At 40.8% G+C, this 22,615-nt stretch overlaps 1 protein-coding gene and 1 pseudogene across 3 annotated transcripts; both read right to left on the bottom strand.

Annotated features, from left to right (window-relative positions):
• Window positions 1-606: 606 nt before the first annotated feature.
• sh3glb1a (SH3-domain GRB2-like endophilin B1a) lies at window positions 607-10,235 on the bottom strand. Its single transcript, XM_086307003.1, has 9 exons — window positions 9,996-10,235; window positions 9,432-9,573; window positions 8,685-8,813; window positions 7,182-7,315; window positions 6,710-6,802; window positions 4,003-4,092; window positions 2,941-3,041; window positions 2,188-2,422; window positions 607-1,817 (listed from the first exon to the last, which is right to left on the bottom strand). Exons 1-9 carry the CDS (start codon window positions 10,056-10,058, stop codon window positions 1,710-1,712), a joined length of 1,095 nt encoding a protein of 364 aa, XP_086163129.1. The 5' UTR covers window positions 10,059-10,235; the 3' UTR covers window positions 607-1,709.
• A 1,981-nt stretch (window positions 10,236-12,216) lies between these two features.
• On the bottom strand, window positions 12,217-19,577 carry LOC147322544 (crystallin J1C-like; annotated as a pseudogene). 2 transcript variants are annotated; one of them, XR_015131102.1, is made up of 10 exons: window positions 19,505-19,577; window positions 18,914-18,980; window positions 18,298-18,477; window positions 17,533-17,631; window positions 16,910-17,002; window positions 16,675-16,831; window positions 16,482-16,597; window positions 14,196-14,273; window positions 13,149-13,288; window positions 12,217-12,557 (listed from the first exon to the last, which is right to left on the bottom strand). The product of XR_015131102.1 is annotated as a crystallin J1C-like, transcript variant X1 (transcript). The 2 variants fall into 2 exon arrangements; XR_015131103.1 differs by having other exon boundaries at window positions 18,914-18,983; window positions 19,505-19,543.
• Window positions 19,578-22,615: the final 3,038 nt, after the last annotated feature.

The following is a 22,615-nucleotide window of genomic DNA, read 5'->3' as shown; positions in this document are numbered from 1 at the left end:
AAGAGGATTTAGCTAACCCTTTAAATCATCTTCAGATAAAGATATTATGTTCAGCTGGGTCAGTTATTATCTGGGGATTTGTGGTCCACAGCTGCTAGCGCTGCAGCATGAGGCTCTTCTGGGAGATGTGGAAGTCACCGGAGAATAGGTCAGGAGAGAGCCCAAACACCGGGGTAAAGATAGTATGCTATATTTTCAAATTAAAGTAGCCTGAGAATCAGTGGGGTCAGTTTTACATTAACAAAATCTCTGCAGTGATCGAAGCAGCTGGCTCTAAAGTATAGTGGACATTATGAATTTATTTTAGTCCTCGGGTTCAACCTCTCCTCCCAGTTGTGGCCCAGTAACTGCCTTGTAAATACTGTTGCGGTAGCACGTGTTCAAACCAAAGAACGCTTTTGAAATAAGTCTTCCGATGTCTGAATTTTTACTTCAACAAAAATCTGTTTAGTATGTTCTTCTGCACATAAAAGAAGGAAGCAGTTGCTACAAATGTATCATCCAGCTGATTCGAGACTGTGTGTGTTCCCTGCTTGTCCTGCCCTCTGGTGGTTCCATCAGTGAACATGAACACTCGAGAGTGAGGGGAGCAAATTTACACGCATCCAGTCTCTAAACACTTTATTTTATGCATCTTATTGGGGGTTTTTTCTTCTTTTTACAACTGTGTCATCTTATCAGTTACACGCACAAAACAAAAAAGCAGCCGAGGGATAGCATACTGAAATCTCCCAGAATGTAACAAAATATTTTGGAGAAATTGTCTACATAATAGTTTGAAATGCATGTTTATGGGAAACTGATGAGGGATGTTAGTAATGGAAAAAAGGTAGATTAAATGTTAAATTAAATGTTTTCTTTCAGGCCTTTAAATAAAAATAAAAAAATCAAACACCAAGCTGACCAAAATCACCAATGTGTCAAACGCAGTCGCTGTTTGTGGATGATAAATATTCGACCTAAATTGTGCATGAGCCGAGTACAAATATCAGGATTGAACACTTGTAGAGGAGGCTTATCTGACAGCCTCAATACTGCTGGTTTAGCTGCAAAAAGGCACTGACTGTGAGAGGGCACATGTTGTCTCGAGGCTCCGTGTGAGTAAAGCTGACTGACAACACTGTTACAAACAATTCATATTCAGGCTAAACCACAACAGCTGCTACTGCATCACAAGATCATTTATAAAATAAGACTTTAAGAAGATCAGCATCACTTCAAACTGAAGTGCTTTTTTTTTTTTTCCACCAAATTAAAAGTCTTCTCTGTATCACTACTTACACACAAGAACAAAAATGCAAGGGAAAAACATGACGGTCACCATCTGAGATATATATATATGCTGTAAACAAAGTTTGTTTTTCCAAAGTTACAGTTTGGGAGATGTTCTGGCACATGTTTCAGGTCGTATGGCATCAAAGAGAAAAAAAGGCAAGGAAGCAGGTTTTACAAATGTATGGCATACACATGAGAGGATGGGTCAGTTTGCTTTCCCTTCTCTCCATTTTATTCATCCCAATTCATGTCTGCAACAAGCGGCACGCCTCCTTCCTGCAAATAAAACTCATTCTAAACGGCTGAATGGAGGAGAAAGTGACGCCTGCCCCTGCATATAAATATGAGATCACAGCTGGTTACTGAGGGCTGGACAGATAGAGGGGCAGAGAGAGAGAGAGAGAGAGAGAGAGAGAGAGAAGGGACTGTGGGTCTCAGTTAAGCAGCTCCAGGTAGGTGATTGGCACTTTGCCTTTCTGGCTGCCTCGCTCGCCCATGAGCCAGTCTGAATCCATGCCTGGGACGCTGCTGACTACAATCACCTGGAAGCACAAATGCAAAACTGCATTAAATGATCACATCTGTTTTTCTATTACAGGCACTCTCTGAGATGCACATTTGTTATAGATAGTGCTATTTTCAGGCGGCTCAGGCTGCAACGTTAGCTCACAATTGCAGCGTCAGACTGGGGTTTTTTCTGAATGTAAAATAAGGTAAACTTGCTTCATGGTTACTCAACCGCAAGGAAGAGGAGTGGCCTATGTTCTGCTGAATAGAGGTTATGATAGAGGAACTGCTACAGGACCATGCGGTTAAAGACACGTGAAGAAAATGACTAAAATAGGCTTCTCAATCTTCTGGATTCTTGCATGAAGTTAAACTGAGAAGGAACAGTGAATATTTCATCCTCACCTCATCAGCCAGCAGGGAAAGCTCACTGCTGTTGCCAGCATCGTAGTCATAAAGGACCCGGGCTTTCCGGCTGCCGTTGGAGCTGCGCAATTCACTGAATCCACCTGAAGCCGAGGAGCTGCTGCGGCCTGCAGACACACTGGGCAGGGAGGCGGACATTGGTATGGTGGGCACCGAGATGCTGGCCCCGCCCGACACTGACGATTGGTTGTTGTTAGAGAATGATGTGGGGAAACTGGAGGGAGGAGGAGACGATAAGCAACTGTGGACTGCTGGGGAACCCCAGAACCACAATGAGTGTTTGAGTTCAAGTTCAGTGTTATCTCTCTCTCAATTAAATTTGTCAGCATTACTCTTTCATTTTTTTACAGTTCAAAGGGAGGAAATTTTTTGCAACCCCTCCTCAGACTTGCTAACTTAGATATTAACAAACACAAATGACAAAAACATCGTTAAAACACTTTTGTTTGACGAGTCAGGCTCTAAAAGTGAATAACATCAAAATGATAAGGAGTAGAATGACTCAGCTTCTTTACAGTCAGAGTACATTAAAACTATTATGAGTAATAACAAAACACAGGTTCTGTTTGAAAAATACTGATGAGGATTGCTTGTGCACTTTTCACAGATGCTCCAGTCGTGTGGTTCAGAACAGCTACGTATCATCGCTGATATCAAAAACCTCATGTTTTCTAACAGCAGAGTAAGATATATTCTTGACATAAGGAATGAAACGTAGCAGTAGTATTTCACCTGCCAAGCTGCTTTTGGAGATCCACCATGTAATGGTAACACTGTGCGTAGTAAGTAGTCTCGGCCTCCACAAAGTCATTCAAGCAGCGTAGGTGGTGTGCCTAGAGGTGAGACGGCATTAGTGAAACATCAATAAGAGGAAAACAAGAGTGCAGTCCTCCCAGTGTTAAACAATGTTTTATTTACTTGGTTTCATTTTTCAGACAGGCAGCAGCACAGAAAGCAGCACTATAACACAGTAACAGTGTTAGCTGGGCTACATTAGGGCCGTACGCCACACGTCGACTAATCGTTGCCATTCTTACTAGTAGGTACCACATGTACTAGTCGTGTAATCTAATTGTTAACATTTTAAATGAAGCCCAATGCTGGTAAATTGTTGTGTCTTCCACAAGATGGAGCTGCAGCCTCCACATGTTGTAGGAAAAAAAACACCATAAATATTTGTTAAGCCTATTATTGTTAGTTATTTTGAACGCAAATAAATGAGATCATGATACAAGCGGTGGAAACGAGCTTCCTCCTAAAGGTGGCTGGCCTCTGCCTTAGAGATAAGCTGAGGAACTCAGTCATTTGGGAGGGGCTCAGAGTACAGTTGCTGCTCCTCTACATTGAAAGGAGCCAGTTGAGGTGGTTTCCTCCTGGGGTAGAACCAGGACACGCTGCAGAAAACACATCTCTCAGCTGGCCTGGGAACGCCTCTGTGTTCCCCCCAGATAAGCTGGAGGAGATGGCTGTAGAGAGCGAGGTCTGGGCTTCATATCATGTTTAATATCAGTTTTTTCAAGGGTTTTTCTTCTTCTTCATCGTCTGTGTGAAATGTTCATAATGTGCAACGTTCCTTATGCACAGTGTGAGGTGCCACATAGTGTACCGGCACTGAAACTAGGATTCATTACTGAAGAATGTGGTTAATGGTTTCAAATGGATTTGTTTAGACAGACATTGTACATGAAAGGATCCTGAAACCTAACTTGATATCTGAGTATTTGTAGACTAACTAGTCAGTCAGTTTAATTAAGAACTAAGAAATCAGTCACCAGGAACATCCTTACTACATACATGGGTGCTGCTGACGCCTTCTAACAGCAGTCTGGTGATTTCTGCCTGCCGGTCGAACTCGCTCTGGGTCATCTTGAGTTCCTGCTCTGCCTGTGAATGAAGAAAGGAAACTATAATTTACAGAAAAACCTCATTTCAAAACTTTCAAGGCTATGGATGACAAAGATGACACAGATAAGGAAAAGCGTAGGCGAGGCTAAAGGAAATATGATTTAAAGATGAAAAAAAAAAAAGATGGGTTTAGTTGGCAGAGTGTGGATCTGTGCTTTTCATAATATACGACTTTTATGGAATGAGTCAGATGTCTTTAAAAAAAGGAAAAATAACACGATTTGCAGTATGGATAAACAGGGACAAAGACACAGCTGAACATGACGTTTCCTTTTCCGTATACTGAGCAAGCCAATTCAATATGAGGTCTGCTGGGATGGCTAAGAGGTCCGATAAACATGTGGACAATGGCCTCACTGTCCTGCGCGTGCCACAGCCTACTTCACAGGCTGAGGGAGAGCTGTGGAGGATGGAAGCTTCTGCAGTGTTTGGTCCCTGTCAGGTTTGTCTGCAAGGATTTCATTTCCATGAGGTATCACAGCATGTGTGATGGAGGAGATGGAGAAATCGACAGCAGCTGTTGACACTACTACCAGGAGGCTTGGTCTGTGCGTGTGTGTTCAGTTCAAAGATGGCTCCAACATTCCACTCACCTCTGTCACTTCCTCTGCTCACATCTGCTGCTTTGCGTTTTAAAAACAGTGACACAGTAGTTAGAGCTCCAGCTGCTGCACAGCCACAGCCAACACAAAACAAGCGTACACACTGCGTTTGTGCGAAAGTGCAACAGTGGCATGCTCTGACAAAACCGCACCGTGATCATGTAGCACATCAACTGTTTCTCCTCAGACGCCCGCTGATCTGTGTGCTACCCTCCTTATGTCACACCATGATTCAGCTTAAGATTAGAGAAACGACTATTTACGTCTCACATGTTTAGTTTACAGTGTTCTCACTCATGAGTGAACATGTTTACTCAGATAATGTGGATACAAAAAGCTGTTTTTAGAGATTTAACACACAATTAAAGCAACAGTACTCACTAGACTGTGCTGTTTGAAAATGCTACATTAAAACACTTTAAATATCCTACAAGAGATAATAGAACAGACGATCATAAGGAGGAGGAAGTTATGCTCACTCTGTTTCAGTGAGATTGTTTCTTCCCAAAGGAAACTGTGAGCAAAAGATACGAATGTTTTCTGGAAACACTGAAGACTGGGACTGCTGGGATACTGTCATCTACGGCTCTTACATGATACGGTACTGCTTCTGTTCAGTATTTGTACAGCAACACCGGCTCAGACACATCTAACCTATTTCCTTACTGACAACCTGAATGCTTTAGATGTAAGCTGAAAATAATTCAAGCCTAAGATGATAAAAAAAACTGAGGTCATTAGTGAGACCATCTTCAGACAGTCTTAGCTGTGAGAGTCATATCCCCTTAAACAAAATCAAAGCACATAAATACCCATTAACATTACAGAAAACTCTTTTTGCTTGTAGACAAAAACAGTTGAGCACTACACATTATGCACGTAGATTAAAAATGAATACATACCATTATATTTAGCACTTAATAACTTAAATGTTTAAACAACTTTCTGAGCTCAGTTTGAGTGGGAGAGCAGAGAAAAATAGGGGCAGCTTTGAATTTGTAGTAATACACACATTACAAGACATTACAGCCAAATATGCACTCCTCATATACGGTTTAATGTTATATTGTTAATTGGCAATTATGTGACAACAGTGGAGAAGAACAAGAGTTTCTACTAAGAGCGAATATGTAATAAAATATTTTTAAACACGTCACCACTTATATTTCATTCATTGGACAGTTTATTAGGTTCAACCACTCATTAACACAAACCTAAATCAGCCAATCACATAGCTGATGGCTTACAGCCTTGCTGAAGTTCAAACAGAGCATTAAAATGAGCATTAAAACTATTCAGTGACCTTTTTTAACATGGCTCAGGATAACGTACCATATCTCACACAGAGTTATCAGATGTCAATCCAAACTAGCATCCTTGGGATGTTGTGGATTTGCATTATAGACCAAAATCTCTGAAGATTGTTTCCAGCTCCTTGTTTTATGCTTGCCAGGAAGAATTAAGGAGGTTATGATGGCAGAAGAAGGTCCAACCTAATAGTAACAACGTGTACCTAATCAATTGGCCAGTGAGCTTACATATTAAACAAGGCTTTTACGTGCAAACTGTGGCACACCATGCGGTACAAGGACAAATACATGCTCCTCACACCCACACACACCTACACCCACACACCTGGCCACCTCACAACCAGAATAAGGACATGCTTTGTTGCCACACTTGGTTTAATCAAGAGTTTCAACAGTCTGTCTGAAGAACATGAACACAAAGCATGAGATTAAATTAAGAAAAGGGAACTCTAAAACTTCCCATGGTGGCTCATGTGACTCTTTGCATGTCACAAGAAATAAAATGGTCAGCCTTGTGTTGTGTAACATAGTGTGTCAGGCAGTACTTGTGTGACTTCAGACAGAGTGACAGTGGGACACGCCCAATAGATTTTCTTCCCCAGTGAAGACGTTAGCCAGTGAATGTACTAAAAGCAGAATTCACTAAGCTGTTCTATCAGCGTGTGTGTGTGTGTGTGTCCTTACTGCAGCTCTTGCATCAGCCATCCTGGCTTTCTTTAGTCTGGTTTTGGCTGCATCCAGATCCAGGCGTTTAACCTGCAGCAGCTTCCTCTCTTTCTGGACACAAATCACAACACAAAAGTCTCACAGATAAACGACACATGGACACAGCACAGTGTAAACAAGGCTTCTACTTCATTCATCAGGTGTTTACTTTAGATTATAACACGATTATAAGGGCTTGTTTTCTATAATCACAGTGTGGGTTTGCACACACCTGACAGTCTGAACACTAGACTCTAAACTGAAGTGAGCATAAAGTACAGACTTCAACAGGATCTTTCACTACTTTGTAAAATAATGGCTATAATCATTAAAGCTATACTCGTTGACCCTCTGCAGCCGTCACTGTTGTGAATGAGATCCAGATTTAAAGGTCAAAGTCCGGGAAAAAGCGAAAGTGATTCAGGACAGGTAGCCTGCGGGTCCAACTCACCAGAATAGTTTTGAAGTCGCCCTCTAAAAAGTTTCTGAACGGTGTCAGGAAGTTGATGGCGGCACTCTGGATGAACTCCCGTTCTGCCCCACCAATCTGCTTCTCCGTCTCTCCACATTTTATCAGAGCGTTTCCTACAATGGTCAGCAGCAAAAGGAAAGTTTAGTGCCAGCAGAAAACCTGGGAGGGAGAATGGTGATATTGTTTCAGCTGGACACTGATAAAGGGCCTGGCTGGGACTGAAAATAGCAGAAGATGGTTCTCAAATCATCAAAATGTTCTTTAAAGCAAACAAACCAGAGTTTAACTCTGTTTTACACGTCTTCATGAGACAGAATACTGGAATACCAAACAAGCTGATGATGTTTTGAGAAATATTTAGAGATTTTTAAGATTAGGCTTAAAAATCTTTCCTTCTGATAAAGCTTATAGTTAGGGCTGGACCAGGTGACTGGATCCTTAGTGATGCTGCAACAGACCTAGGCTACTGGGAGCGACCCATGATGCACTGCATTTCCTCTTTGTTCACACCACCCTGCATGTAACCAGTAGTTATTATTAATCTCTGGCTCTCTTCCACAGTGTGTCTTTTGTCCTGTCTCCCTCCCCTCCCTGCTAACCAAGTAACTGCCTCCCCCTGAGCCTGGTTCTGTGGGATGTTTCTTCCTGTTAAAAGGGTGTTTTTCCTTCCCACTGTCAATCGTGCATTTATATTCTATTAACAACTGAACATCTAGAGCGACCGTAATTTCTTTTAGTCTTTTGTCCATTGTGTAATGTCAGGAGGCTTGCTAATGATCAAACAGCTACTCTGACCTGAGTTGCTATAAGGCCTCTTTTAGTTGCCTTTGTAGGGTTTAAACTAATTTTTTGTTAAAGATTCAAATCAGCGAAATAAAGACCACAAAGTTTCAGCTCAGCTGGTGCTCCCAGTAGGACTGGGGTTATCTCAGGTTGATTGCTCCGACTGTGCAAATTCTCATTAAACTCACAACAACATTACTTTAAGAAGGACAACAAAAAAAATCTCCATCAATAGTAGCTAATTATTTCTGGAAAAGGAACAGACTACCTGGGAAAACTGGGGCATGATTTAGGTTTTTCTGCCAGATTTGCTGTTTGATGTATGAAGCTTTGTGAGTGAACAAATCAAAGCCAGAGTAGCTTTGGTCTATCGGCTTTCTAACGGCAGATGCATCCAGCCACAGCTGAGACAGGCCTATTAGCATTATTCAGATATCATGAGCCTATGTGCAAGTGCAGAGTACCTGGCTCAAAGTCTTTTCCCATTTTAATACAAAAAACAAAGTGAAAATCATTAAATATGGTGCAAATATTAGGTTTTTATGCGTATTTATAATTCATGCAGTCTAACTGGGCTAGCCGCTCTGTAGCTGATTTATTTAATCTGGAGGTAATGTGCAGACTTTCTTTCCCTGAGCAAAGACAGTCTTTGATCGACTACAGCCCCAGTACTTGTCAGTGTTTCACCGTGGCACTCACCATAGGCAGTTCCAGGACCAAATTCATTCCCTGATTCAATCATGGACTGTCCCAGCAGCTCATGATTGTTCATACGTGTGGGGACCTTCTTCTCCAGTTTCTCATAAACAAATTCTTCTAGCCGGACATCTGCAGAGCGCAAGGAGAAAACTCAATTACAAAGTCACAGGACTACAGTGAGCGAGCCAAATGCAGGGAGTGACTTTAGTATGCTTCAGACAGCCCGACTTAAAGACCCACACTGAAAGCTTTCATTGTGACAGCTATGACAAACTACAAGCCAGCGTCTCTCGGAAACCGCTGTAATTTGTTTCATGTTACTACATCACGTGAAAGATTATCTGTGCTGTGTTTAACGTGAACACAGTAAAATCCCGTTTCTATGACTGTTGCACAAGACTGCAACCGCCAGATGGTCGGTCTGTGTTTGTTGTGCCTATGCTGGTGTTCGGCTGCAGAGATGCAACATCATGGTGTGAAGTGAGGAGGATGCACAGCTGAGTTTACAGACTTCACAGGCACCCTACATACCCGTGGAAGTCAAACACCCTCTCTGAGAAGTAAAGCTTTTAATGTGAGCCTTAGTGGCAGCGACAAATCTTTCATCTTTATTGAGCTGCTCTTCAGGGAATTCCTGATTCCTGAATATCAGGTTGCAGGTCTATAAGAACATTGTGTGGGTGGGTGCCCTGTGCTGCTTAGAGATGTCAGTGTCAGTCCTTCGAAAGTCAAAAAGAGTGATCTTACTGGGGTTGGGCTGTAGTAAGACTTCTGTCTGCTTCATAATCTTTTCTGTCCATTGCTTGGTGCTCTCAGCTCTGATCAAAAGTTTCTCCAAATGGGCATCCAATTCTGTCTTTTCAGCCTGACCAAGCTTCTCTTCTGTAAACTGAAAAATTAAAAAATATGCGTTTACATTGCGCATGCGAGTTGTAGCTTTCACAGATGTATTCAAAGATACACACAAGACGACTGAGAGTAAAGAGCTAAGCAACGTTATTAAGCTCGGAAAATAAAGGTTAGCGCTATCTGCCAGCTGCTGTTGATAGCTTCATGTGACGGTGTTGAGGCCTTCAATGATAGTTAAGTTGAACAAATAGCTTAGTGTTAACACAACCTGGGTGACGCACGTGCTTTTTAAATACATCCTACAATGCAAATTATAGAAATTAAGTTACAATTAGGTGTAACTGCTAAGCTACAAAGTAACAATCACGGTAACGTTAGCTCTTTAGCAAGGAAGCTAAGGCTACCTCACAGTGGCTAACATTGGCTAGCAACAATTCCTATGAACTAAATGAGTAGACTTACTTGTACCGCTCGGCTCAGAAAAGTACCGGCGTCTGCGGCTAGCCGTTTTACATTAAAATCCATGGCACAGCAGCGAAAATAAACACTTAATGTTAACAACTGGCTTGTCTCGCCCTCAAAGAGCCATCACTATACAAAATGTCATTGAAGCAACTTTTTTTTTGTCCAAGTTCCACCCAGCTGTTGAGCCAGGCAAAGATAGTATAGTGACAAGATTGTTCCCTTCCATCCATCCATTCGCTTCCGCTTATCCTTTTCAGGGTCGCGGGGGGCGCTGGAGCCTATCCCAGCTGTCATAGGGCGAGAGGCGGGCTACACCCTGGACAGGTCGCCAGTCTGTCGCAGGGCCCTTCTATAACTTGTCAGTGGATATTGCCAATGCGCATAATAATATACGACGATGGGTGGGGACGTTGAAAATGCAGTTTAGATGATGCGAGGGACAGCACTTGCCTGAAATTATATGCAACTGCTGAAGCAAGTGATTTTTGTTCTAACAGCCAAACAGTATCCTGAATATTCAAAGGTCGCCGTATGACCAAAGGAATACAGTAGCGAGTAGGAGATTTCTCTCTTGCTTTACAAGTAATCTTTGGATGCATTCACGTCACACGGAAACATTAGCCGCCATTGTATTTATTTTGATTTTGTACTTCTTAAAAAAAAGCGAATTTTAAATTTTTTGTCTTTTTTTTTTAATTTTGTTTTTTATTTAACTGAGCCCGATTTCCTTTTATTTTATTTACTTATTCTAATTTTCTCCTGCAACACAGGAATGTCCCAGCCTTTGGGAAAAATAAACTATTTTTTATCTTCTAAACTATAACAACTTTTTCATTTTATACTTCTCACTCATTCTGTAAACATTTCAATATAAGCTAGACATGGGGGGAATTCAGTTTTAACGAGGGCAAGTTTTTATCAGGGTGCTAACAGTAAAAAAACAAAAAAAAAATTATTTCTTTTTTAAGTCACGTTAAGTTTCTTTTTTAAGGCCTTTGCCATTTACTTTCTCATGTGCCTTTGGTAACTGTGTGAAACTATTCTGTGAATCTTTCGTTATTATACCATAAATACAAATACAAAAGATTGTTGTTAATAATAATAATAATAATAATAATAATAATAATAATAATAATAATTCTTATTATTATTATTCTTATTCTTATTCTTATTCTTATTCTTATTCTTATTATTATTATTATTATTATTATTATTATTATTATTTAAGGATACATTATTTCTATGTTTGACATCAACAGGAGGAGGTGGTGTTGGTTGGGTTTGTGGAGGCTCATTTGCCTCCTATAAATTAATTTGCAATTCCACTGAAAGTAAAGTGCACATTAGTGCACACACAGAACTGTTAAGTACACTTTTTCCATAAAATCTGCTGACACATGTGCTGTACCCCATCAGTAACACAATATCTTTTGCAAACATCAGCCCTTTCTCCAAAAACATCTTAACAAAAGCAGAATTTGGAATAACAAAAACACTCTTCAGGTCTGGATGTGATTATGCCAAAGTGAGCCTGTTACCTGCTGTGTGGGAGGAAGTCAGGCAGAGGGAGACATCAAATGACTTCCCCTTGCAGGCTACCAATGCACAGTCAGCCTCAACCTTTCCACTCACCAAAGCCTTGGCTCTGAGATTTCTTCATCCAAACATTAGTGCAGTCAGTGTTTAGGAAACATAGCTTAAATTCACACATAGCTCCCTTTATTTCTTTGCTAAGATAACAAACAGTACCAGTTTAAATACATTGACTGACTGCGTTAACCAGTCAATCTCTGCATGTAAAACTTTGACTGGAAAAGCAACCCAGAGTCTCCAACGGCAGCCTTTTTTCTTAACTAAACTCACCCCATGTCAAAGATATCAAGGATTTGACACTGCCTTATGTTTGGCTAACTTTCAGAAGTGTTGGGGCGGGTGCATTAAACATGTGAATATTAATGTCAGCACTTTCAGGAAGGCAGAACAGCTCCTGTGAGAGAGAAATAAGTGGCAGTCTCTGCGTGTTCCAGTAGTAAGTAAAGTGTATCTGCTCTTTCACTTCACAATAACAGAAAGTTCTCAAAGGAGTAAGAAGACAGAAACCCACTTAATGGTTCAGCAAAACTACTCTCTCTCATCAGACATGCTTCCTGAGATTAGGAAATCCCTACTTTCCACTCCGCAGGAAAGCAAACAGCAGACAAATACAAATGTCTCAGTAACACAAGTTTTTATTTGAGAATAGGTTATACAACGTTATTATTTAATTTCATTTTTTTTACATGATGCAGCTTCGACCGAGCAAATAGATTCGAGTTTCATTCAGCGCAAGACTTTAGAATGCAACTGTCATGGATGGCTGTGCCAAAGTACATCTGCAACTTGAGAAAGTCTCTTAAAATGCAATTATCCACAAATTCTACATAGATGATGAATTTATGGGGGCAAAAAAATTAAAACTGATTACTGAATCTTTTTGAGCACTTTTTCAGCTAGCTCCAACAGCAGAGGGTATCTGAGCGTCCTCTTCCTCCAAGACTCTGGGATTCCCCGGAGGCCGGTCTGAAAGCACATCAAGATGACAGCTGAAAGTATCAAGCAAGCACAAAGCTCTCCGAATATCTGAGCTCACTGTGAAACTCATCAAAGGAGCTCCAGGAGTGCACAGAACAACATGCAAAAAAGGATGGATTTTCATGTCTCTTGCAGAGTAGATACATTTGGACTGGATTGTGCTTGATGGCAATAAATAAGTAGAATATTTTCTCCCATTAGTGCTGTATACCTCACATCTGTGCTGGAAGCTTGTGGCTATTCTGACGCTGGTGATATCCCACCTACAGCTGTGCAAATATTGGTATTGATGCAATGTCGTCTGGCTGACGAGCTCGCAGTTGAATGTCTTCACATTCTGGTGGTGTCACAGCTGTATGAGGTGCCGTTAATGTCTTTTCCCGATTCTGACTTTGCTGATTTTGTTTGTACAAAAGTAGCAACAGTATCCACTTACTCCATGTTGCCTTATCTTTTCAATGAGCAACATGTAAAAAGTGTCAGTGTTGAATGTAAACACTTTTTTTCTAGTCATACACTAATTTGGATAAGTGACCCATGGCTCTTTTTACGTATCCAACAACCATGTTCCTACAGTACCTGTGCCCCAAAACAGGCTCCAATGAAGGAGGCTCGACTGGCGGTGCATCCCCCGCAGCGCATGGTGTCTCTGACTGCTTCGTCCAGCTGGTTGAGTGTCAGGACTCCATGAAGCGCTCCCTGGAACGCACCGGGCAAAGCTGGAAACAGATCCAGTATGAATGGCACATGGTTGTATCCACGTTACTGGGCTCTTTAATGTTTTTACTCTTCCTTATGACGCCACACTATGCTGTAATTCAGTTCAAATTAGTTTCATTTATATAGTGCCAATTCCCATCAGCCAGTCAACACAAGATGCTTTATATTGTAAAGTAAAGACAATATAACAATGCAATATTAGATAGAACCCCATTGGACGACCCCTGTGCGCAAGCACTTGGCAACAGTGGGAAGGAAAAACTATGTTTTAACAGGATGAAACCTCTGGTAGAACCAGAAGGGAGGGAAAAGAGAGCAGAGAGAGAGACAGGACAAAAGGCACAGTATGGAAGAAAGAGACAGAGTTTGATAATAGTAAGTACAGCAGTGGTATAAAAGCACACAGGAAGTGAAGAAGAAAAGCTCGGTGCATCGTGGGAAGCCTCCAGCAGCGTAACTAAGGGAGGGTTTAACTGTAAAAGCTCTATCACAAAAGTAGAGACAGAGTTTGTTTCCTGACTCCAAACTGGGAGCTGGTTCCAAAGAGAAAGGCTCTGAAAGCTGAAGGTTCTCCCTCCCAGTCTACTTTTAAATACCCTAGGAACCACAAGTTAGCCTGCAGTCTGAGAGTGAAGTGCCCTGTTAGCATATTAAGATACTATGAGGTCTTTAGCGGCTTTACAGTATACTTAAAATGTACATTATATTAATGGTGTGAACTGGCAAGCAGAACTTTCCACGTGTACATTAAGTATCTGAACCCTTTTAGCCCTGTAAAACCTGAGACACTCAACTCAGCGGGAACGGGAGAATGAAAAGCCAGGAGGAGGGAGACCATTAGGCAGGAGATCAAAGACTGGAGCGCTACACTGACAGGAAGGGTCCTGCTGCTGCCTGCTAGCTTACCTCATGTGTTTGTGAACACGGCAGGTATGAGCTGTTGGGATGTCTTGGTGAGGTTGTCCTTCACCTGGCTGATATGAGCTTGAGTGGAGACACGGGAACAGAGATGAGATTTTTGTTTGTTATTGTTTTTCTTGTAACAAATGACTTTTGACTCTGAAATACAAACTGCCAATTTTAAATGTAACCGTGTCCTGGTATGCAATATCTTCAAGTCTTAAACGAAAAGTTGATTTCTGTCGACATGCTTATTTAAAGGACATAATGGAGAAGTAATGCAAAGAGAACCACCAATATGCAGCTTTTTTGTAACAAAACCTACGATAGTGCCTTACATGGACTGTATGTACAGGTATGCAATGTACAGGCTTCAGTCAGCTGTGACCTTGGACTTGTTCATGGCTACAGATCACACCACATAGCAGCGTGTTGCCTCCTTCCTGACCATGTCTATACTGTCCTACCAAATCATATCTATAAAAGATAAATGCAGCTTATGTCAAGATAGTGGTGGACTGTGACCAATGCTACAATTAATCACTGCACTTAAGTGCAAACTTAAGGTTTGATTTAATGCAGTTTTATCACTCTTTTCATGCCATTTCTGCCCAGTGCAAGCTGGATATTTCCAAATGCGGTGATTATGAATGTTTGTGATAAACTGGATCATTTGGTGCTTTTTCATGGGTTTGGAAACTTAAGTTAAACAAAATATTTCATAACCCCTTGGATTAGCTGCAAAATGCGATAAAGCTGAAGCAAGACTTTTTATTTTTTGAGCTCATGGAAGCTGACTTTATAGGAATGTGGTTCTCACAGTTAAAGCAGTTAAAACATCTGTAAACATAAATAAAGCAGTCAAATACAACAAAACCATGAATGCAGCATACTTTCAATTCACATGCTAATAATGTTTTCTACTTTTTCCTGTTAAGTTTGTGAATGCAATTATTGTAAAGTATGATTAAAGTGAGGCATAAGCACTTTTGCTGTAGTAAAGGATTTAAAGACAGTCCATCCTGTGTGTTAATATTAGTAGTTAAGACAGATGCACCAGTTAGCATAAACTAACAGATGCACCAGTTAGCATAAACTAACAGATGCACCAGTAAGCTTAAGCTAACTGGTACATATGGACAAAAGCTTAATATCTTTATCCTTTTTCTAGCTTCTGAGTTAAAGCTAGCTTGACATTTTGTGATTTTCTATGAGTAAATATGCTACTACCTTTTCATTTTATTGTGAAATGTTAACTGTCAAATAGAAAAGTGATGCCATTTGTTGATTGAATCTAAAGCTATGAAGCTAGAAACTGCTAACCTTGGTTTAACATAAAGGCTTAAAGGGAAACTTTAGACAGTATCAAAGATGGACTTAGCTTTCTAGTCAGAAAAATGAAGCCAATGCATTCTATGTAAAGGCCACCAGATGGCGATATGCTTTGGTGGCAAAAACGTCCTATAGAAATCTATGGGAAATTGCTTTGTGTCTCGCTCTCTGTGAACACTTTTTGGATGATTTCCCTGGCTCAGTCACTCAATTTAAGCTATGCTAAGTAAAAATTGAACAAATCTAAGTTATACTTTGTTTTGAAATATGGTATGAAACTACACACTAGCTGGCTAAGAATTTAGTCATTAGCCAATGTTTACAGTCAAAATTTATAGCCAGATCCTCCTCTCACTGTTACATTCCTTTTTTTCCCTTTTGTGCAACAAAGATGAAACACTTATCTCGAGGCTTCAAAGCAGGACTTGGAAACTAATGGCTGATTTTGCTGTAGCTCTTTTATACTGTTTCTGTCCAAGGGTTAAAAACATCGGCGAATCAGCAGCTCTATAGCTCATTAGTTGTTTGTTTAAACTGCTCACTCTTGGGCTATTTATAAGATTTAGTGAGAGTTGAGCTAGCCATTTCCCTCATATGCCAAACCAAAGCAGGCTAATCAAACTTTGGTTCTAGCTTTATATTTATATCCGTCTGTTTTCACGGCTGCTTCTCCTGTTCAAGAGTAACCTGCAGCCTATCACAGCTGTCACTGGGGAAGAGCCTATCACATGGTTAACAAGGACAGTCATTCAGAGCTAAGGCCATTTAGACTCACGAGTCAACCAGAAACACTCATATAGGTACTGGGAGAACATGCTAAAATCCACCCAGAAAGGTTCACCCAGAACATTCTTGTTTTTTATAGTGATCCTTCTATTTAAGAGTAGCATCAATCTTCTCCTGTATTCTTCTTGCATTATTCCTTTAAATTCCATATTGAATGAGTCTTCAAACCCTTACCAATGACAGCCTTGTCCAGCTCTTGAGGATTCGGTCTATCGGGGTCATTCAGCTGAGCCAGAACTGCATCCAGAGCGTTGGGATCTGGACCATTCACAATGAAATGCTCCAAAAACCTAATGTTGCACAAACAAAGTCAGACAGATGGATAGAGGCTTGCAATTCCCTAGCCTGCCATGACGTATCCACTTACCTCGCTGCAGCCAGTGTGACAGCCACACACATGTCATTATTCTGGGTCACGCGAATGGCTTTTTCCACTTTCTCCAGCATCTCAGGTCGCCCGGCGTACATAGCCACCACAGGAGCGATTTTAGTGACACCGTCTATCTGACAGTCCACGTCACAGCCTCAAAGACAAAACACATGAAGATCACAACCTTGCAAATCAGGGCATGGAAAAGTCTTTGTGCAGTTGTGATATTTACCAGTTTCTTCTTTGCCAGCATCGACATTTCTGATGAAAGCCTTCAGGCTCGCATTCCTCCATGGGCCATCGATGGGGAGAATTGCCTTAGGGCCTATCAAATGCAACAAACAGCTGCTTTATGATGGAGGGAAGAATTGGTAGATATACAGCAGGAAGAAGAGGAAAAGAAACATTCCCTTGGATGTCCTGATGGAGCTGTTTAAGTTTCTGCAGGTGGAGCTCTGTTCTCTGTTCAGTCATGATGGCTATCGCTGATGACACAGCTCTTCTTATACTATTCCAAGAAGACATAAAACCATCTGCAGTTCATTGTACCCAAAGTGCCCCGTGGTGCTGTGGCAATTTACTGCACAACAATATTTATACGACACCCTGACAGCAGAAAAAACAGCCAATATTCAAAGTGCTGGACAAAAACCAACTAAAGAAGAAAAAAGGAAGTCTGACTGTGGAACATTTTCATGGAAAGGGAATGCCCCCATCAGCAGGAGGAAAAACAGCACGCACAGAGTTATCATGCAGAAACACAGGCTCCCACAAAGTTAATCACCACCTGTTAAGCTGGTGATTAACTCATGGAAATTGCAAAATTGATAGATGGCAGCCACACAAGCACAGTACCTCCTTTCTTTCTGTATGGATCATTCAGGGGCAGATCGTAGACCGTTCCCGGTCCAAAGAACTCATGAAAGCGCTTGGTCAAGTCTTCCACATTAACGCCTGTCGAAACGGGGCAATACTCTGCGTCAGTGTAAGTGGTTGTCACAGGCTGCACGTTAAAAGGTCATGGTTTAACAATGTTATAATCTAATAATATAAATGTTGGGTAACACTTTATAACACAGCTGATGACTGAGGGCACAATTCCCCAATAATTAAAAGGAATTTAAATGTATTTGCAATTATGTTACCTATAAATACTTAAAGGTAGGCACACTAGACAAGGAGGGTAACAAAGACATAATTACACTGTGAGGAAAACCTAAGTAGTATGTAAGTCATTTTTGTTTAAGTAGTAGTACATGACTTTTGGGTTTTTACAAGAAAGGGGCAGAAATATATTATTTAAGTAATCTTAAATGCTGCATAATTTCCTCGTAAAATTTCCCCATATGACATCATAAGTATGCTAAATTTTCATATCATGGTTTACCTCGTCTAAATTGCAGGTGTTTTACAGGAAAGGAGACTTTCAAGTTATGCAGAACTTAAAATTACCCATACACTATATAAAATTATTTATGATCACTTAAAAGTATTTGCACACTACCTAAATTTACTTACAGTAAAAATGTGATTTGTTACCATCTTATTCTAAATTCTAAATTAAACACGCTGGCAGGTGTATGACACACAGTTGCCGCCTGTCTGAGCGACTTTCACTACCTCCACACCGACTCAGCGACTCCAGCAGGACGTATGCCTGGTCTCCATAGCAGGTCTGCTCGCCCGTCGTCCTGCGGTAGAACGGATTCGCTGACTGAGGCCGAAACTCTGGACAGGGCTCCAGATCACGGAGCACTTCTTTCAGTTTGTCCAGGTCGTAGATCCAGTGCATGGGCTGGGCTGTATGTGTGTGGAACATTCAGTAATGGATATATTATTTCCCAGAGTTATTGAAAATACAGACATCCTAATGCATTACAATAACAAGCATGTTTTAACAATGGCAAACGGCAGTATGTGGTGTTTGGTTGCTATGCAGAAACTCTGGTTCCATAACATCATGGGTGAAGATGACATCCAGGCACCACCCCTGTGCTTTATCAGTCAATACAGATGCTGCTTAATTGTACTGAACACCAAACAAGGGAGAAAATGTGACGTATAAAGGCTTCTCAGTTTTACTCTAAGAAATAAACATGAATTCAACATGAACCCTGTGAAAGTATCAGGCCTATGAATTATTAGGATTCGGGGGACTAAAAGAGAAAGATCTGCAATATGTAAAACTCTGTTGCTAATTAACTCACTCCCGGTATCTGCACTCGGTTTATCTTACCTGCTGCATCTGCCACTGCTGCCCCGATAATGGCCCCAATGGCTCTGTCTGCAACACTCGAGGACATCTGCTTTCATTACAGCCAAACAGCAGTATAAACAGGAAATGCTGCATTCTTATATAAAATGGTTATTCTTATGATAATAAAGCATAAGCCATAAAAAGCAACTCTTGTCTGAAATGTCTGTAATTTTCATTAAAGAAACAGGAATGTTTCTCCGTGACGTTGGAAATGCTTTTATGTTGCCAGCAACTAAAATGCTTTGACATGTTTAATTTTAATTCCCTGCTTTCGGTGGGTAATGCTGCTATTGAAAATCCAGATGCACAAATAGATCTTTTATAATGGGATCAAACTTGCCTTCATGGACTTAAATGCCACCTATTTTGACAAGAAAAAGACGTTTCCATGTAAACTTACACAACACAGCTTTGACTATATGTGATTATGTAACGTCTGGTGAAAAGATTAGAGGTATTCATGTCTATTCCAGACTTTATATCTATAGGGAGAGCATGCATTTACTGTATATGGTGCATCATAAAGTATAACTTCTGTTAATAACAAGAAAATGTTTTATTGGTTCCTACCTTACGTCCAGTCTTCTCCCTTTGCCATACCGCTTTAAGTGCTCTTGTGTCACTGACAGTTTAGGATAAGGGGAGGGCAATGATAAGCACACGGCAACTCAAGAAAAATGGAGGCCAACTGGATGTTGAAATGCAAAGAAAAGTATAAACAGAATACACGGGGAGGCTGATGATAATGTCATCAGTTCTAATGACATTATCAAATGAGATGAGAGTCTAAGATAGCCATTTAATAAGATTGCTGTAAAACATCCAGCCATTATAGATAGACAGACTGATTTCTCACAGAACCACACGAATGTCGAGTTTATGGTACATATAGTGAGAATCACTAAACTACAAATATCTCCAGCAAGCCATCCAGTTACTTCACACAATTAAAAACTAGACAACCTTGAATAATTTGGGTTCATCTCAGGAGTCCATGGTCATTTTGTATTTAAGGAGAAGTGAGAGTACACTTTCAGAGGAAGGAAACACACATTTCACATTCTGCAGACCTAACACTGGGGGTCACACCCTTCATCGTCTCAGTCTGGCTCTTTTATCACGCATAGAGTTTCCTCATTTGACTGCATGTGTTTAAACTCAAAACTGTTTGAATAACCTCTTTTTTTTCTTTTTGGTTAACTTGCACTTAATAAACTCTACTCCAATACCGCCTGGCAAATTGCTCCCTGCAGAAAATAGCCCTCATAGACTCTCTTTGTCACTTTGATTTGGTATGCTCTTTTTCTATGTATCTTCCACTCCATTGCCTCCATTCTGACACTTTCCCAGCTGATCCTCTCCGCTGCACTGCTGCAGTAAAGCCTGGCCGGTCTCCATTTATCCCAGACCTCTCATGGGTATCCCAGGGCATTGATTTCTCTTCTGGCCTCCTAAAACAGCAAAATAGAGTACTAAGGGTAAGGTCAGACAATCAATACCAGTTACAGTTGCCGCCGTTGTTACGGTCGTCTTCAGTGTTACCTCTGGGTTATACAACCCCAATTCCAAAAGAGCTGGGACGCTGTGTAAAATGTAATCGCAATAGAATAGAGAAACCATATGAAATGTCTCAGAGAACTTGGGATGGGGCCATGTTTACCACTGTGTAGCGTCCCCTCTTCTTTTTTTAAAAGCAGTCCGTGAGCATCTGGGAACTGAGGAGACCAGCTGCTGGATATTTTGGATATTAGTGTTCTTGTTCTTGCTGCTCCGTAGTCCTGGGTCTTCTTTGTTATAGTTTTTCATTTCATGATGTGCCAGATGTTTTTAGTTGCTCCGGACTGCAGACAGGCCAGTTCAGCAACGGGACTCTTCTACTACAAAGGTTTTCAATTCAACTCAGTTTTATTTATATATATTATATATCATCAAATATTTTCATGAAATTGTGAAATATCTCATTTTCACCATTACAACACAACATCTGTGTAATAGTGGGAGCTTATAAGATTTGGAAATCATTGAAGTAAGTTTTAAATGTACCTTTTATACAGTGAATGAAATGAGGAATTGCATATAGTAAAACATTCACTCAGATAAGAGGCTTCAAACAAGGGCGGTTTAATGAACACATACAGCCCGTTTGAATTCATGTAAATATATTGAGCCACAGATAGATCAATATTCAGAAGGCAAATGGAGAGCATTCGCTTTCTCTGTCAGGGAGCTAGCACACCTTTCACAGAGGGGATGCAAGAGCTGCACATAACAGATCACATGCTGTCACTAGATCAAGTGACACAGTGAGAGGGCTGAAGCGCCATAATTTACAGGCGGACAAGATGATATTGATAGAGTGTGAACAACGCTGCAACGCCCGCATGCTCGGGGGACTGCTAAAGCTTGGGTGCTCTGATCATCTAGCAAGACAGTGGGGAGTGGAGGAGATGCCACTCAGTTAGCAGATGTCAATATTAGCTAAGTGTCAATGTGTAAGGGGTGTGAATGCTGACAGCACGGAGTAACACATACAGGATGGCTAAAACAGGAGTAGTTAATTTAGGTTTGGGTCTCTTTTCTGTGTCATAAAGTAGCATAAGAGTGAATACAAATGTACCTCAGGCACCACTTCGAGTTAAACAGGTACAGGTGGTTAATGTGGTGACAGGGCCACTTCCATATCCACAGGTCAAAAGGAGAAATATTATGTAAACCATGCTGTGTGAAACATTAGATTCTTGTATGAGAGTGAAAAAGAAAGTTTTTACAGGATTCTGTGCAGTCCTGTAAAAAACTACCAGTACCTTTAGCCTCAATAACTGGTTTCTGTTTGACTTTATCAGTCTGTTGTGTCAGTGTGGCCCAATCTTCCTTTTAACAGTGCTTCAGGTCTTTGAGGTTTGTAGGAATTCATTCATGCACAGCTCTCCTAAGGTCCTGCTACAGTCGGATTGAAGTCTGGACATTGACAGGACCATTGCAACTTCTTGATTCTTTTCTTGTTCTAGCGTTGATGCTGCACTTCAGATCTTTGTCCTGTTGGATGACCCAATTTCAATATAACCAATATAAACATATTTTTCTTGTCATTTTTCTCTGGTTGACTGCAACTAAACAGCTGTATTACTTTATTACTACGTTATTTGTAGAAAAAGCTCAGCTAGTAAAACATTTTAAACACCCAATGAAGCAGGAGGAAAAACCAAGTTGATCTCTGGTGAAGAGGAGTCTTCTTATAATATCCTTTTTGTTCCTGAGATTTATTCAGCTCAGTCTTTTATCTTCTTTTTCTGCCATATTTTTGGTTTTGCTTCTCCTCAGTAGCTCAGTGAACCTTACAGCTCGTTGACTTGATTGTTGACTTTAATTATGTGCTGTGACAAGACAAGAAAATTAAAAAAAATCCTGGCACTGAGATCACATCTGCCATATGTGCCCAGACATTATCATGTTGTTTCTTGGACGCTCAAATGGTTAGTCATTACCTTTCAGTTCTAAGCAGCAAAATAACCCAGAAACACTCAGATCAGTTGTTTGTGCAATAAGGGAAAATCGAAGGCCGTAATACCACGGTTTGGTGCATTTACTTCAGATCACTGGGTTTTTGCATCTCTGTGTAGCTGCGATTTGAGCTGAATATAACATTTTTATGAAAAAGGCTGAAAATGCATGGCAGAAAAT

The sequence above is a fragment of the Aulonocara sp. 'chitande type north' Nkhata Bay genome, linkage group LG9, assembly GCF_057382095.1.
Source record: "Aulonocara sp. 'chitande type north' Nkhata Bay isolate Kocher_YH1m ecotype deep benthic linkage group LG9, A_spYH_male_GT1.1, whole genome shotgun sequence".
NCBI lineage: Eukaryota > Metazoa > Chordata > Actinopteri > Cichliformes > Cichlidae > Aulonocara > Aulonocara sp. 'chitande type north' Nkhata Bay.
This window is presented reverse-complemented; position numbering and strand designations above follow the sequence as displayed.

Coding starts and splice junctions, on each gene's coding strand:
- sh3glb1a (XM_086307003.1), bottom strand. CDS start 10,058: ATGGATTTTAATGTAAAACGGCTAGCCGCAGACGCCGGTACTTTTCTG. Junction 6,803..7,181: donor GCGACTTCAAAACTATTCTG/GTGAGTTGGACC, acceptor ATTTGTGTCCAG/AAAGAGAGGAAGCTGCTGCA. Junction 3,042..4,002: donor AAGGCGTCAGCAGCACCCAT/GTATGTAGTAAG, acceptor TCTCACCTCTAG/GCACACCACCTACGCTGCTT.